This window comes from Musca autumnalis, unplaced genomic scaffold (assembly GCF_047663935.1).
Source record: "Musca autumnalis isolate F117 unplaced genomic scaffold, ASM4766393v1 scaffold_5, whole genome shotgun sequence".
Taxonomy (NCBI): Eukaryota; Metazoa; Arthropoda; class Insecta; order Diptera; family Muscidae; genus Musca; species Musca autumnalis.
In genome coordinates, this window is record NW_027412088.1 from 145,061,981 (window position 1) to 145,077,760 (window position 15,780).

General features: G+C 38.8%; 1 protein-coding gene across 4 annotated transcripts in view; it reads right to left on the reverse strand.

The window, feature by feature from the left end:
• Nucleotides 1–3,507: 3,507 nt before the first annotated feature.
• Nucleotides 3,508–15,780, reverse strand: part of LOC141404743 (odorant receptor 42a-like) — a 52,479-nt gene continuing 40,206 nt past the window's right edge. For 2 of the 4 annotated variants that reach the window (XM_073988443.1, XM_073988444.1), the window contains exons 2-5: nt 10,434–10,729; nt 5,432–6,193; nt 4,462–4,819; nt 3,508–4,380 (exon numbers count right to left, since the gene is read on the reverse strand). In XM_073988443.1, coding sequence (XP_073844544.1) covers nt 4,291–4,380; nt 4,462–4,819; nt 5,432–6,193; nt 10,434–10,483 — 1,260 coding nt within the window. In that variant the 5' untranslated portion in view covers nt 10,484–10,729 and the 3' untranslated portion in view covers nt 3,508–4,290. The remainder of the gene's footprint in view (nt 4,381–4,461; nt 4,820–5,431; nt 6,194–10,433; nt 10,730–15,780) is intronic. The other 2 variants (XM_073988447.1, XM_073988446.1) reach the window with 1 other exon arrangement.

A 15,780-nucleotide genomic window follows, 5' to 3' on the forward strand; every position in this document is an offset into this window, starting at 1 on the left:
TTCTCCTGTTCTCATACCTGTCTTTAAGGTTGGCCCAAGCATTTTGGAAACCATCATTAGTAAGTGGAGATTTTTTTACTGTTTCCAAGGCTTCACCCTGCGTACTCTGACGCAAATAAAATAGTCTCCTCTTTGACTTTTCAAAATATGAGGAGCATCATTTTTGGTAAATAAATATCCAACAAACAAGGATTATTGAAATTTTACACAAACAATTGTAAAAACGTTGAAAATTATATATCACTTTAGATGTATTATCGCTTACTTCAATGTTCAAGAACAATTAAAATCTTCTCAACGCAAAATTGGTTTGTATAAACATGTCCGTCTGTCCAATACATCAACACTATGAGGAGCACTAACCATCAAATTTTACACATCACTAATCCTCTTTACCACAAAAGGGATCACAACAATATTTTAAAAATATTTATTAAGTTTTTGTATTTTTCCCACTTGTTTAATTGTCTTTATTATTAATTGAAATTAAAAATATTATTTTTGCCACTTTAATCCCAATGGAATGAGCAATCACAACAAACTAAACAAAGAGCGAATAGGGAAAGAAGAAACACACCAGTGATAGTTGTTAGTGCTTTTCTCTCACAACGACGATCAGTTGAGCCGCGTTGCCAACCACGTATCGGAAGTATTAGGTGGTCGGCCAACAATACAATATGATTGCAAATGTATTAAATATTAATTTTAATAAAATTTCAATAAAACAAATGAAATTTATATTAAAATTAATGCAAATAAATACCTTTTTCCAAAATAAGGCAAATTTACTCCTCTTGCTCCGGATCCGGCTCGAAGGACTATGCTTAGATTCTAACTAATCTGGGCAAAATCCCAACAACAAAATAAAACGGCAGCTGGGGAGCAAACTGGAGCCAACGAAGAGAGGCAAAAAGGCACAACACTTGCAAAGAAATAAACGAAAGAAAAACACTTTTTTTATTTCCGGGCAATATCGGGTGTAATAATAAAACACTTTCCTTTTATTAAATATTAAAGTGTCAACAAATTCAAATTATTTATAATTTATAAAAGTGTCCAAATATTTTAATTAATCTTTTTAAGAAATAGCGCCAGACACAATTGCGGCACGAACAACGAATTCAACAATTATTCAATAGTTTTAATCAAAAAGCGTCTTTGCGCTAAAAGACCGAAAACAACTATACTTGTAACTTCAATTATTACAACAAAAAACTGCTACCAGTGACATCTTCAAACGGTGTTGCCATATATAAAAATAGATCCTTCGACACAGGGTTACCAGATCGGTCCCGCCGCCCGCTTCTCCGAAATTAACGGCGTTTCACGAACGTGAACACTACATGACATTGTTTTATAAGGGGGCGATACAGTCAGTGCATTGTCCCAAGTTGAACTTCTATATCTCAAAAATGGTAAAAACTACGAAAATACCGATCTTGTAAAGAATTTTCATAGCTACAATATTTGTTTTAGTCCCATTTTGATACGATATGCAGTTTCTAAGCAAAATCGCGAAAACCTAAACAACCCCTAAAAATGTCAACTTAAATCGCGATTTATTTAAAAAGCGCTCCGGCGATTTTTTTTTGTTTTTTGATTGTTCTCATCTATAAACATTGTAGTTTCAGAATCCGCAAAAATTTCCGAGGTGTAAGCACCTTCCATTTAAAATTGTTTCAAGAGCACCGTGGACTTGAGGACGACATAAACATACTGTCGTGAATATCGGAATTCTGCTATCGTCGACCATGGTATTCAACTCTGTGCGCCCATCTGCAGTAAATGTCGCACGTACAATTCTGGAACAGGAAGTGTAAGCCCCTTAGAATGAAACAGGGAGTTCCAAAGGTGGGCTGGTATCTCCGGTACTGCACTCCCTCCAGACGAAGTTGAGATTTTAACGTGAGGAATATGGAAATATTCGCCACTAAATCTGTTCACCACGTGGACTGCAGAGGTGAGCACTGAGTTGAATGTCATGGTCGATGGTAACAGAACTCTGACCACCAACTAACACAAGATTCTAGCGGTCACATTCGACGTCTGTTCACGTCGTCAGCACATGTCACAGATATCTAAGGCAAACTGAGATGAAGATCATCGTCCCTAGCCCGTAACATTCGAGGTACAGATAAATACATCTTGTTGACAACATATAACGCGATATTTAAACCTGTCAGAATGTCGCTATGAGAACTACAACAGGTTGCCTGCTTATCTCTTCATGGAGAGACAAAGATTTTTCCAGTACGGCAACATAATGGCATGCTTTTGTTGCAGTACTAGCTAGGGTGTTACCGTTAGAGTCATCCCAATCACCACATGATGGATAGGACTCCACTTTCCAGGCAGTTTGTTACAAGAGAGAACCCAGAGTACGCAGATAAATGTGGCATCCGTGGACGACGTAAACATGCTGTCTTTAATCTCGGATTTCTGCTACCATCGACCATGGTATTCAACTCTGTGCGCACATCTGCAGTAAATGTGGTAAACAAAGCGACCACAGATTTATTGGCGTAAATTTGTATCGAAGGCTTTTGATAAGTCGAGTGCAACCATCACTGTTCTATCGAACGGTTTGCTCTGGTTGACTCCTCGACTAATATGTGTGCAGATGGCGGGCAGTGCTGCTTACAAAACCCATGCTGATGATCGACAACTGCATAGCTATTTCTGTGGGGAGGAGTAAAACATCAAGAGCTTTTGCTGTCCGCGACCAAAGCGAAATCAGACTGTGATGGTCTGATCCAAGAGAAGCGACGGGTTGCCAGGTGACGTTATTTGTCAGACCAGGCGAAGCGATGTTTGTATCTGGCAAACTATGACACTCCGCTGAGGGGCAACCTCATTGGCCGTGTGAAACGTGTATCTATAAAACGATTTAGCCAACACTCACTCTGTTGCTATTTCCGAGGACCTAATGCCAGAACTCATTATAAGCATTAAAGTCCCCCAAAACCAGGCTGTTCCAAAAGCGGGCTAATATTGGGCAAAGCAACTCTACCTCGGCAGTTCCACCCCTGACTGCTACCCCCATACATTCTATGTTCGGGTCATTAGAGCCAGCCTCAAGTGAGATAGGTCTGTATTGTACGCACTGATACAATGACAGCTGCTCATCCCTTTCTTTAAGTTGGAATTTCACTGGAGTTTTCTCCTAGCTAGGCGAACTTCGAAGTTCCTTACAAAATTTGAGTTTCGTTTGTTTTCAGCTGAAATTACTTTTCACTGATGTTATAAGGATCGGTTCAGCATCCTTTCCAAAAAAATTGGGGTGCAGTATCATGACAGGAAGTGGAGACATTGATAACTGTTTTGTCCATAGCTTCATCCATTTCCATCAATGATAAATTATGCCAAATGTCGTCCGGGATTCTATTTTCCCCAAATCTTTGAGCGACTTTCTCTTTGATCCGGCTGAGGAGCACACAAGTCCTGAGGGACTGAGGTCAACCTGGTTGTCTTTATATGACTATGTTGTTCAGAATAAAACAAAATCCGTTTCAATTCTTTGATTTCTTTATTACTTTTACTTTCTAAAATCACTGTGCATCAGATTTTCTTTAAGGCCACAAAATATTTTTTGGGCTGTGCATGCAAGTGTTCACTAGCGGTGGTGGTGCTGGTTGGTGTTGATATTAAAGTAGCTGATGTTTGTCGTCACTGTCAAGTAATAATCCCGATGGATTTGTGGGAGCCTGTTGCAGCAGCAGCAACAGATGTGCTCTCAACGAATATTCATAATTATGTGATCTTCATCCATTTGCTTTGGCAAGAAGGAATAGAGACGATAGATTAACCTTCATAGACGAGTGGTTGTGGTGTGAAAATGATGAGAATCATTATTATTTCCTAGTAGTTGTTGGATGACGGAGAGGCAAGAGTTAATATATGAAATATTTTCTAAAATCAACAAGTTTTCCTTTTTAGTTTTTATTACCAAAGTCGTTTTTTTGTGAGTAGGATGGGTGGAGGAAGAACGGGGAGAAGGAATGGTGGCAATGAGAAATGGAAAATGCTTTAATTAATTTATTATGTGCTTCTGAGACTTTTATGAGTCTATGTGTGAAGGGGAATTTAGAAAAAAATTCCCATTATGTGGAGAATCAACACAACATGTGCATCTGTGTGAGTGTGTCTGTCTGTGTGCTTGGTGCAAACAAGTGAACTACAAATCACAAAATTTAAAATTTAAATTTAAATATTTTATAATCCATCCATAATCATAAATGTTTTTATGGCAACTTGTCATGTACCGTCTGCTCGTCTGCGTCCATCACCAATCTACAAATCACCACCGACAACATTTTTGAGATTTTGGCCAAATCCCATTTGCTTCATCATGGTGTAGACGGAAAAAGCAAATTTTACAACCTGTAAATTAAACGAAAATTAGTTTGTTTTATTTTTCTCAACGAAATTGTTTTGGGTTTCAAGTTTCGGCGACCGACTAACATTTATGTTGGAATTCAGCGTAATTGGAAAGATTTTCATAGCTGTCAAAATTAGTGTCTTCTGGGTGTGTTGTAGGAAAAAACAAATCATTTGCTTGTAACGCGGTTCCTCATTATACCATGCCGAATGAAATATGGCCAATGAAATGCTATCACTATCGTCCATTAGACAATTGGCCAGGAAGCTGCAGGGGAATGTCTCAGCTAAGATGGATGCCACATAGAAGAGGGATGCAATAACAGCCAAACGATCAGCAAAGAGAAAAATGTGGAGTGTGGTAATACCCAAAATCAAGCCAATGATGAGGAATTGGACAAACATTGTGCCGGATATGACGGGGCAAAAAATGTTGTACAATCTAGAAAAAGAGAAATAATTCCAGTCAAATTATTTCTTGCGGACTTTTGCTATTAAGCCACACTTAATTGAAAATTTCCTATAGAAATTGCTATTCAGCCAGGCTGAATTGAAAATTTCTTATAGAAATTGCTATTCAGACAGGCTGAATTTAAAATTTCCTACAGAAATTGCTATTCAGCCATGCTGAATTGAAAAATTCCTATAGAAATTGCTATTCAGCCAAGCTGAATTGAAAATTTCCTATAGAAATTGCTATTCAGCCAAGCTGAATTGAAAATTTCCTATAGAAATTGCTATTCAGCCAGGCTGAAATGAAAATTTCCTATAGAAATTGGTATTCAGACAGGCTGAATTGAAAATTTCCTATAGAAATTGCTATTCAGCCAGGCGGAATTGAAAATTTCCTATAGAAATTGCTATTCAGCCAGGCTGTATTGAAAATGTCCTATAGAAATTGCTATTCAGCCAAGCTGAATTGAAAATTTCCTATAGAAATTTCTATTCAGCCAAGCTGAATTGAAAATTTCCTACAGAAATTGAATTAAAAATTGCCCATAGAAATTGATATTCAGCAACGTTGTCATTTCCTTTTGAATATTCGCTTACTTACCCCATAATATTCTTATGATCTATTACACACTGCACCAGTGCTTCATAACGTTGATCGCTATTTAATTCTTTGGCATCTCCCAGTCGTGTAATGCGTCGTGTCAAAATGTGGAAATGTGTTCGTATGATGGTGATGAATATTACCGGATATGAATCCAGCAATGCTTGCTGGAAACAATGAAAAGCTATCATCATATATTCAATGGCAGCTTGTCCTGAGAATTTCAACAAATTATCTTTCCAATGGAAAAATGGATTAAACACCTGATACGGTGGCTTGCCATGCATAACCGCAACCACAAATGTGCTACTGGCATAGGTTAAATACAGCGTGGCATATAATGTTAGCGAACGATTTGAGAATGCAACAATTTTACGAATTTCCAAACGATCCTCATCATTATCCAGACGTACATCTAAGCGATCCATATATTTTGTAGATTTAATAAGACGTCGATAGAGGAATAAAAAGACTAACATTTTGAGGCTGCAACCAATACAATTGACCCAAATTTGCAGTGAAGTAAAGAAATCGCTGGGACTAAAGGTGCTCAGGCGTAGAAGAAAACTCATCAGAAATCCAATTGGCATGTAGATGGCAACAAAGAAATTTACAAAAAACGACCAAAAATAGAAGGCAACTTTATTCTTCTCCGGTCGTAGAAAACCAATAATGGTAATGCCGCGAAATATGTAAACGGTGGCATCTCTGGTCTTCGGTTGCGGTCCATCCAATTGCAGGTTGGCCAAATCAAAGAGACGTCTGAAATAATGAAAAAAGTAATTTTAAAAATTATCATCATTACCGATGTGTAACACACTCATAGAAAAATAACCTACGGTGAAAACACAGTCTATTATGTAGACAAAAATTAAGGACCATCATCAGAAGCATGCCTAAATTAAAGTGTTATGATGCAGGAAAGACTTTACAACACCATGAGTGGTCCTAAACATTTCGTCCTTACATTCACCTGCATGGCTGAAAGACTAGAAGCAATACGAATAAAGCTTAAATTCTTCAACATTGGTATAATTTGGTTACAAAGTTTTGCGGAAGCATCGTACTTGCCTTTCTTATACACCAGTCTGTCCAGTACAGACCCATATTATTTGAGCTTGACCCAAGTGACCCACACATGAAATGCATGGGGGTAGCAGTAAAGTGTGTGACTGCCGCCGATGAATAGTTGTGCCCTGCGTTAATTGCCTAATATTAGTTCGCTTTTTGAAGACAATAACTAAAGATGGCACGTGTCGTGCATTCTTAGAAAAAGCAGTGTTTCGGATCACGCGTGCCGAAAATGAACTCGTTCTTTTTTGTAAAATTAAAACACACACGAAACATGCGTGTCACGATTGTGCCTAACAATGACCGTCTGATGCTATTTGACTTCAATGCTCATTATGAGCTTAAGCATTTCGTCTTAAGCAATGACCAGGGGGGGTGCAGCGCAAGCCGAGTAAATTAATAGCTTCACATTTTGTACGGTGGCGCTTCTGCGACTATAAGAGGAGATTTCGACAGCGTCCCAGACGTCACCATTGTGGCACCCGGTCTGATAAATGACGTGCCTTGGCAACTCGTCATTTCCATCGGCTCAGACTACCTTCCTATCATCTCCATTAACAAATAACCCGACTGCATTATCTCCGAATGCCGTTCTTTTCGGGTCATTGGAAAAACTGAAAGTGTTCAGAGAATTTACCAATCGCCGCTTCAGGGATCTGCTCAGTTCCTCAGATCCTCGCGTAGCTGAGAAACATCACAGATGCAAAAGTTGGAGAACTTTAAATTGTAGGCATCGAATCCGGGAAAGGAGGTTAATAGAACGACTGACAGTATACAAAGAAGAGCTCATTTTATTTTAACTGGCAGTCATTATAGCTTCCCTAGATTTATAGGAAGAAGAGGAATGTGCTACGTCGTATAATTTACAATGAGCGATGTTGCAGATGTTATCCGAATCGTTGGGTTCCACACGGAATATCAAAAATTATGCTTAAGCAACTGTATGAACCAGTAGTTGAGTATTTGACAAGTGTCCTCAATTTGTCCTTATCCACCCGTATTTTACCGAAAGCCTGGAAATTGGTAAGGTTGTCCCGTTACCGAAGCCAGGCACATATGTCAGCAGAGGCGAATTGATTTCCCTCCGATCGCCAGCAGCGAAGATCCTAGAGGCACTACACCTCTCCATGATGATGAGCAGTTTCCGAATTGCCGAACATCATGCTGATGGATTCTGGAAAATGGCACAGTACCATAACAGCGTTACACTCCATACCCACACATATCAGTCGAGAACTGAATATCGAAGGCCTTCGCTATAGCCAACCATGCCAAGCTAATCTACTATATGTGTGGACGCCAGTTGTTTGTGGAATTCAGTAATAAGAAGTCCAAGACTCACAGAGTGATATAGGGAGATCTCCAAGGCGGGGTGATATGTCCGGAATAAAATCCCATACCCTCCAGGCGACAAAGAGATAGGAATGTATGACGATGATTGTACGATCTTGGCGTCGGGTCCTACCATCGATGATATAGGTTAAATGTCTACCAACATAGCTGACCTAGTGCAGTTCTTCCATCAGAGGAATATAAAAATATCCGCCGATAACACTGTTCCCCACTTGGACGGCTGAAATGCGATTGCCCGGAACATTTTGATCGATGGCGTCCTGATTCCGATCCCACAACCTACAGATATTTGCGAATAGATCAGAAGTGGGAACAAAGTTGCTGGCCAACAATAGACCGGTCTATGTTAGGCTATGCGACGCCAGTGTATTATGCAAATTTCAGTTTTACGATGTAGAAGGGTATTCAAACCTGCCAGAATGCCTACAACCGGCCGCCTTCTCATGACACCAGTGGACAACCTTCATGAGGAAAAGAAGATTTTACCGGTACATCAGCATAACAAAACGTTGTCGATTCATTAGATGCTTGGGTGTTATCGCCATTAGCATCCCTGTCACAGCATTGTGGACAGGCTTCCTCCACCCTATCGGACAGGCTTGTATAGCATTCACACATATGCAATTGTGTAGGCCGTACAAGGATACAAAGATGTCGTACTCACAGACCAGCTGTCAAGGCATACACGTGTGGTTTAAGCCTAGTTAATATCCGGATAATGCAGCCGCCTCAATTCGTATTGGGCTCGAACTGATGGCACGATACACACCACATTCCCAGCTGAGCCCTCTCTCCTGACTCTTTTTTATAGATGCAGCTACATACCTCAGGTTGCTGAATTAGTACAAGGATACAAAGATGTCTTATACGGAGACCACATTCATCTATCGCAGCAAAATAACTCCAGCTGCCCAGGCATACACGTGTGGTTTTAGCCTAGTTAATATCCGGATAATGGGTGCCACCGTGGTGCAATGGTATGCATACCCGCCTTGCACGCAGAAGGTCGTGGGTTCGATTCCCCGGCCAGGCAACATCAAAATTTTCAACGGTGGCAAAATACCCCTCAGTAATGTTGGCGACATTTCCTGAGTATTTCAGCCATGTAAAACTTCTCTATAAAGTGGTGTCGTAAGGCAGGCCGTTCGGACTCGGCGATAAACAGTAGGTCCCATATCATTGAGCTAATATGAATCGGGGTGCACTCATTGATATGAGAGAAGTCTCCCCTGGCCCGTCTGGGATGTTTGTGGAACAATTATATAATATCCGGATAATGCAGCCGCCTCAATTCGTATTGGACCCGATTTGATGGCACGGTACACACCACATGCCCTGCATGAGGATTGGGACCGGACGACACGCAGCCTTTGTTTAACTGCCCAGCTGGGCACTCTCTCCTGAATCTTTTTTAATGGATGCAGCTACATACCTCAGGATGTTGAATTTTGGAATCTGGACTCATAGGAATTAGAACCACGAGTGGTGTTTTGTAAAATTAAAATAAGCACGAAACATGCTTGTCACGATCGTTCCCAATTTAACAATAACTGTCTCTAATGATGAGCTTTGACATTCCGCCTTAAGCAATGATAAGAGGGGTGCAGCGCTGGTCAAGCAAATTGATAGCTCCGTATGACTTTTTTAACCCGTAATTTCCATTCAGATTGATGCGTTTCGCATGCAGTACAAAGATACAGTGTGAATGCCGTACTCGAAAACCACCAACATTGATCGGAGCAGAAGAACGCCAGCTACTAAGGCAAACACGAGCCCAATTAAGATCTGGACGATGCCGCCGCTTCAATTCGTATTGGGCCCTCGAATTGATACCACTATAACCAACACATGTACTGCAAAGGGATTAGGACCGCTCGATACTCTGGACTTGTTTAATTGCCCAGCTAACCACTGATTTTTTATTGACGCAGCCAATTCATGAAGAATTTTTGAATCTGGACACAGAGGAATCAGAACCAATGTTGATACAACAACAAGTTGAGAAGAGTATGAAACCATCGCTCTTCTGCTTTCTAGATAGACTCAACAGGTTCTATTTTCAGAAACCCGTAATAACCTGCCAGAATGGACCTGAATGATAGTTATGGAAGTCAGTCTGGCCGGTTATCTCTGGACGTAGAACAGCTTTCCTACTCTCACTTAGCAAGTCAGAAATGAGGATTGATGTAGGGGTCATTATTAGCGAATGTCGTATTAAGACAACAGCACTGATTACTGCACATTCTGCCTGTCATTGTCTCTTATGTACTTCCGTAAAACCCGTGTCCGTGATAAGATACTGCGGGAGTCTTTAATGTCTATGAAGTGGGTCTTCCTAAACTTTATTATGTTTAGCTAATCCCTTCTTACTATCCATTCTCGTCTGTTCTATCCACTCTCCTCCACGTTTCTTCTGGGGAAGACTAAATCTTCAATGGAAAGGTCAAGAACAGTGTAACATTTCGAATAAGAGTAATAACTGCCTGTTGTCTCCTCACTATAAACTACTGCCGGAATAAATTCTTTGACCCTATCAAATAAATACTGCAAAAATAGGATCACTTCTGAATATACCTACATGTTTGATATATTGACCAATATCTGCCAAATACGCTGAAGAAAAGTCATATTTGGGAGATCAGCAAACAGTTCCGTCACCAATAAATTTAGTCAATCACCTCGCCTACGTAACTTGTTTGGTGATGTGCAGTTTTATTGGCGATTCTTGGGATTGAGTTCAATTGTAGTTGTTTGGTTGGCCACACGCTTCTCCACACGCAGTGTCTTTGTATATAATGATGGAGGGATCTTCCTTTGTATTTCTCGACCTCCTCCTCTCCTTTTGTGTAGTTGAATGGTGGTGTTTTCTTGTTTCTAAAATAAATAAACAAACATTGAAAAAATCGTTGTCGTTGTAGCTTCTTATTGTATTTTTGTGTGATCTTCTTTTTCTTTAAATTACAAAACTAAATGGTTTTTGGTCGGCATTTTTTATTATACCCTACACCACTATGTGGGGAGGGTATTATAAGTTGGTTTTGGCCAAAAAGTTTGTAACGCATCGAAATAATGGTCGCAGACCCATACTTATATATACCAAAATGAATGTCTCGACGAGCTGAGTCGATCTGGCTATGTGTGTCCGTCCGTCAGTCCGTCCGTCCGTCCGTCTGTCCGTCTGTCCGTCTGTCCATCTAAACCTTGTAATCACGCTACAGGTCGCAATTTTGATCGGATCGTAACGAAATTTTGCATGTTGATAGGGGTCACGGAGGGGAAGAAGCCTATTGATATTAGTGATGGTCGGATAATATTTAGGGGTAGGAAAGGGCAAAAAACTTAGGTGGATAAAATGACAACGTTTTTTTCCAAAGCGAATATCTCAGCTTCTATATGGGGTATACCAAAAGCATGGGGTATACCTGGCAATGAAAGTAGAAAATATCACCTTTCTAATGATGTAAAGCAGGTGCTCGTAGGTGATCAAACAACGAAGATATCACAATAGTAGCAAATAAAACCCCAATTTCCATTTTTGCGATTTTAATTATAATGACGAATATCACAGCTTTGGTTGGAAACTTTCCAAAAGCAAAGTCTAACTCTGAAAGTAGAAGATCCCGTCTTTACAATGATGCAAACTAGGTCGGCGTAGGTAACCAAATAACGGAGATATCGCAATAGTCCGTAATACATCCCATTTTTCTATTTTTTGGAAATCACGCTACAGGTCGCAATTTTGATGGGATCGTCACGAACATTTGAGGGTTAATGGAGGTCTCATAGATGAAGAGGCCTATTGATTTTGGTGATGGTCGGATAATAATTAGGGGTCGGAATGGGCAAACACTTATTTGGAGAAAAGTCAACATTTTATTTTACAGCCAATATCTCTGTTTCTTTAAGAGGTATATCAAAAGCAAAACCTGGCAAGGAAAGTAGAAAATATCGCCTTTACAACGATGTAAAGTAGGTTGTCGTAGGTGGTCAAACAGCAGAGATATGGCAATAGTCGATAATGCATCCCATTTTCCGATTTTTTTGTAATCACGCTACAGGTCGCAATTTTGATCGGATCGTCACGAAATTTTGGAGGTTAATGGGGGTCCCAAAGAGAAAGAAGCCTATTGATTTTGATGATGGTCGGATAATATTCAGGGGTCGGAATGGGCAAACACTTATTTGGGGAAAGGTCAACGTTTTATTTCAAAGCCAATATCTCTGTTTCTTTAAGAGGTATATCTAAAGCAAAACCTGGGAAAGAAAGTAGAAAATATCACCTTTACAAGGATGTAAAGCAGGTTGTCGTAGGTGGTCAAATAGCAGAGATATGGAAATAGTAGATAATGCAACCCATTTTCCAATTTTTTTGTAATCACGCTACAGGTCGCAATTTTGATCGGATCGTCACGCATTTTTTGGGAGTTGATGCGGGTCCCACAGAGGAAGAAGCCTATTTAGTTTGGTGATGGTCGGATAATATTCAGGAGTCGGATTAAGCGAAAAGCTTATGTGGAGAAAAGTCAACGTTTTTTATGCGAATATCTCCGCTTCTGGTTGGAGGATTCCAAAAGGAATACCCGTCAATGGAAGAAGAAAATATCTCGTTTATATTGATGCAAAGTATGTTGGCGTAAGTGAGCAAACCGAGATATTGCACGATTCAGTAATATACCCAATATTTCCATTTTTTGTAATCACGCTACAAGTTGGAATTTTGATCGGATAGTGACGAAATTTTTGGGGGTAGATGGGGGCCCCACAGAGGAAAAAGACTATTGATTTTGGCGATAGTCGGATAATATATAGGGGTCGGAATGGAGAAAAATTCATTTGGAGACAAATTCAAAGTTTTCTTCTTTGTGAATATATCGGCTTCTAGTAGGGGTATTCCAACGGCAAAGCCTGTAAATGGAAGAAGAAAATATTACCTTTACAGTGGTGTAAAGCAGGTTAGCGAAGGTGGCCAAACAAGGGCGTTACCACAATAGTCGGTAATGCATCCAATTCTTCCATTTTTTGCAATCAAGCTACAGGTCGTAATTTTGATCGGATGGTCACGAAATTTTGGTTGCTTATGGGGGTCCCAGAGAGAAAGAGGCATATTATTTTTGGTGGTAGTCGGATTATATTCCCTTAAAGAAATGTTTACCAGTGAAAAGTTTATGCACAGGGGTAGTGGTGTAGGGTATCACATGGTCGGCCCCGTCCCGACTATAGCCTTTGCTCACTTGTTTTTCTTTTGCCTTAGTTTTATTTTTTATTATCTTTGCTACGATTTGATGTTGGAAGACATTTTTTTTGTTTATCTTAACTCAAATACTCTGTTACCAAAGAGTTGTTGTTATTTTTTGTTTTAAAAAACATTTTCTTAGTCCGTTTTATGGGTCTTTTGTTTTTATTTCTCCAAAAACGAAATAGCGTTGTGTATTTGTATAAGACGAGGCAACAGAAGACCAAGTGACGCAGGATCATCAGCCCATTAACAATAAAATGCATATATATAATTGTTTATGTTCTTTGCGGATGGTTATATAGGTTTATGTTATCAAGTATATGTATGAGTAATCATATATTTGTGCTATATAGTAGTAAATAATAAAGAAATAACAAGTAGATAACAAAGTAAGTAGAGGAAAGGAATTATAATTGAAACTTTAATCCGATAATAATTGGAGTCTTGTATTTTAAACCATAATTTGTGAATCACATTTGGTGAGTTACCCCAAAGGTTTAGTAAAGGATTTACTTAGTTATCACAGTAGTAAGGTCGGTATATTAGAATACCTGACCCAAAAACATTTGGTGCGCTAATTGTTGAAAGAGACGTCGAACTTGGGCTCTAATGCAAATGCTCACTATTTGCACTGGGGAAATGCAACACTAATGTCAGAGGTGCGCTCATGTTTAATTTTATTTAAACTAACCAGCAAAGTACCCGCTACTTCGTATGTGGAATGGATATAAAAAAAAAAAAACAAATAAACAATATTTAATACGGAAATGGCGAACACTGAAAATATGTTGCACTAATACCAATTTTAATCAATATTAAAATTTATTTAAGTACTATTCGTACCACTTTAGTTAGATTTTCAAAAAACAAAAAAAGACGTATCTCACCCTTAAACATCAACAGCGAGCCACATTTTTGAGACATTTTAATTAACGGCGTTCTGTTCTTAGAAGGTAAAACATACTTGTAAACAAATAAACCCAAGACCAATTTTAGTACCATTTAGTACTTTTTGTGGCCTAATAGTAGGTATTTCCAATACCATTTTCAGCCATCATTTCAGAATTTGTAAGAATTTAAAAAAAACTCCTTATATTATCGTTCATGCAGTAACAAAATGATACCAAATGTTGTACTTTTCGTAAAACTGGGTATAACCTTTAAAAAATTACCTTCTTATATCAACCATTTATACCAACCGCGAATCTCATTTCCAGCTCTATCAGTTCCGAAACCTCCTCCTACGATTTCAACAATTCCTGCTCACTCCATTACACAATAACAAATTATATCAAATTCTGTACTTTCTAGAACCATCTCCATATCTTCACCCCACATACCAAGAGGGACTGTAAGAAAAAAATTTAGAATTCCGCCTATGTTCCTCCACCCGATACAACATTTAGACCGCTTAGGTAATTTTAGTTAATTTATGGTACATATTTCTTAAAACACGTCCATATAGCAACGTTACACACTAATACTCACCCTAACTCCAAAACACAAGGGTTCCAGCTCTGTCCCTACATCTAACAGCGAATTGCGTACCATTTACTAATTTTCGTATACTTATCACACATCACACACACATCTCAACCATACACTGACATTAATACAAAATAATAACAGTAATCTTAATTCCAAATCTCAGTATTTCAGCTGCATGCCTTCATCCAATATCAAAGTGTACCAAACTTAGAACCATTTAGTACTCTTTGTACCCATAAGTACGATTTTCCAAAACTACCTCAATCCTTGTGTTAACAGCAATCTTAATTCCAATTTCAAGATTACAGCTCTATCCGTTCACCCAAATCCAAATTGTGCCAAATTTAGTAACAAATTGTACCAAAAGTACCGTTTAGTACTTTTCGTACACATAAATACGAATTTCCAAAACTACCTCAATCTTACACTCCAACATTACTCATTATTCCAAGTTTCAGGGGTCCACCTCTATCCGTTCACCCAAATCCAAATTGTCCCAATTTAGTAGCATTTAGTACTTTCCGTACCCATAAGTACGAATTTTCAAAACTTCCTCCATCCTTCAGTCCAATAGCAATCTTAATTTCAAATTTCAGGATTCTAGCTCAATCCGTTCACCCAAATCCAAATTGTACCAAATTTAGTATCATTTAGTACCTTCGTATCCATAAGTACGAATTTCCAAAATATCCTCAATCCTGCACTCCCACAGTAATCTTAATTCCAAATTTCACGATTTGAGCTCTATCCATTCACCCAAATCTAAATTGTATAAAAATTAGTACGAAAAGTACACGTAAGTACGAATTTCCAAAACTACCTCAAACCTATACTCCAACTTTAATTTTAGTTTCATATTTCAGGATTCTAGTTCTATCAGTTCACCCAAATTCAAGGTGTACTAAATTTAGTACCATTTTGTACTTTACATACACATAGGTACGACTTTCCCAAACTAACACCATATCTGAATCCTACACTTCTACAATAATCTTAATTAATTAACCCATTACCAATTGTACCATGTTTAGTACCATTTAGTAGTTTTCGTAGCTACAAACACGAATTTCCAAACCTACATCAATCCTACAATCCAAATTTCTGGTTTCCGGCTCTATCCGTTCACCCAAATCCAACTTGTACTACATTTAGTACCATTTAGTACTTTTCGTACACATAAGTACGAATTTCCAAAACCATT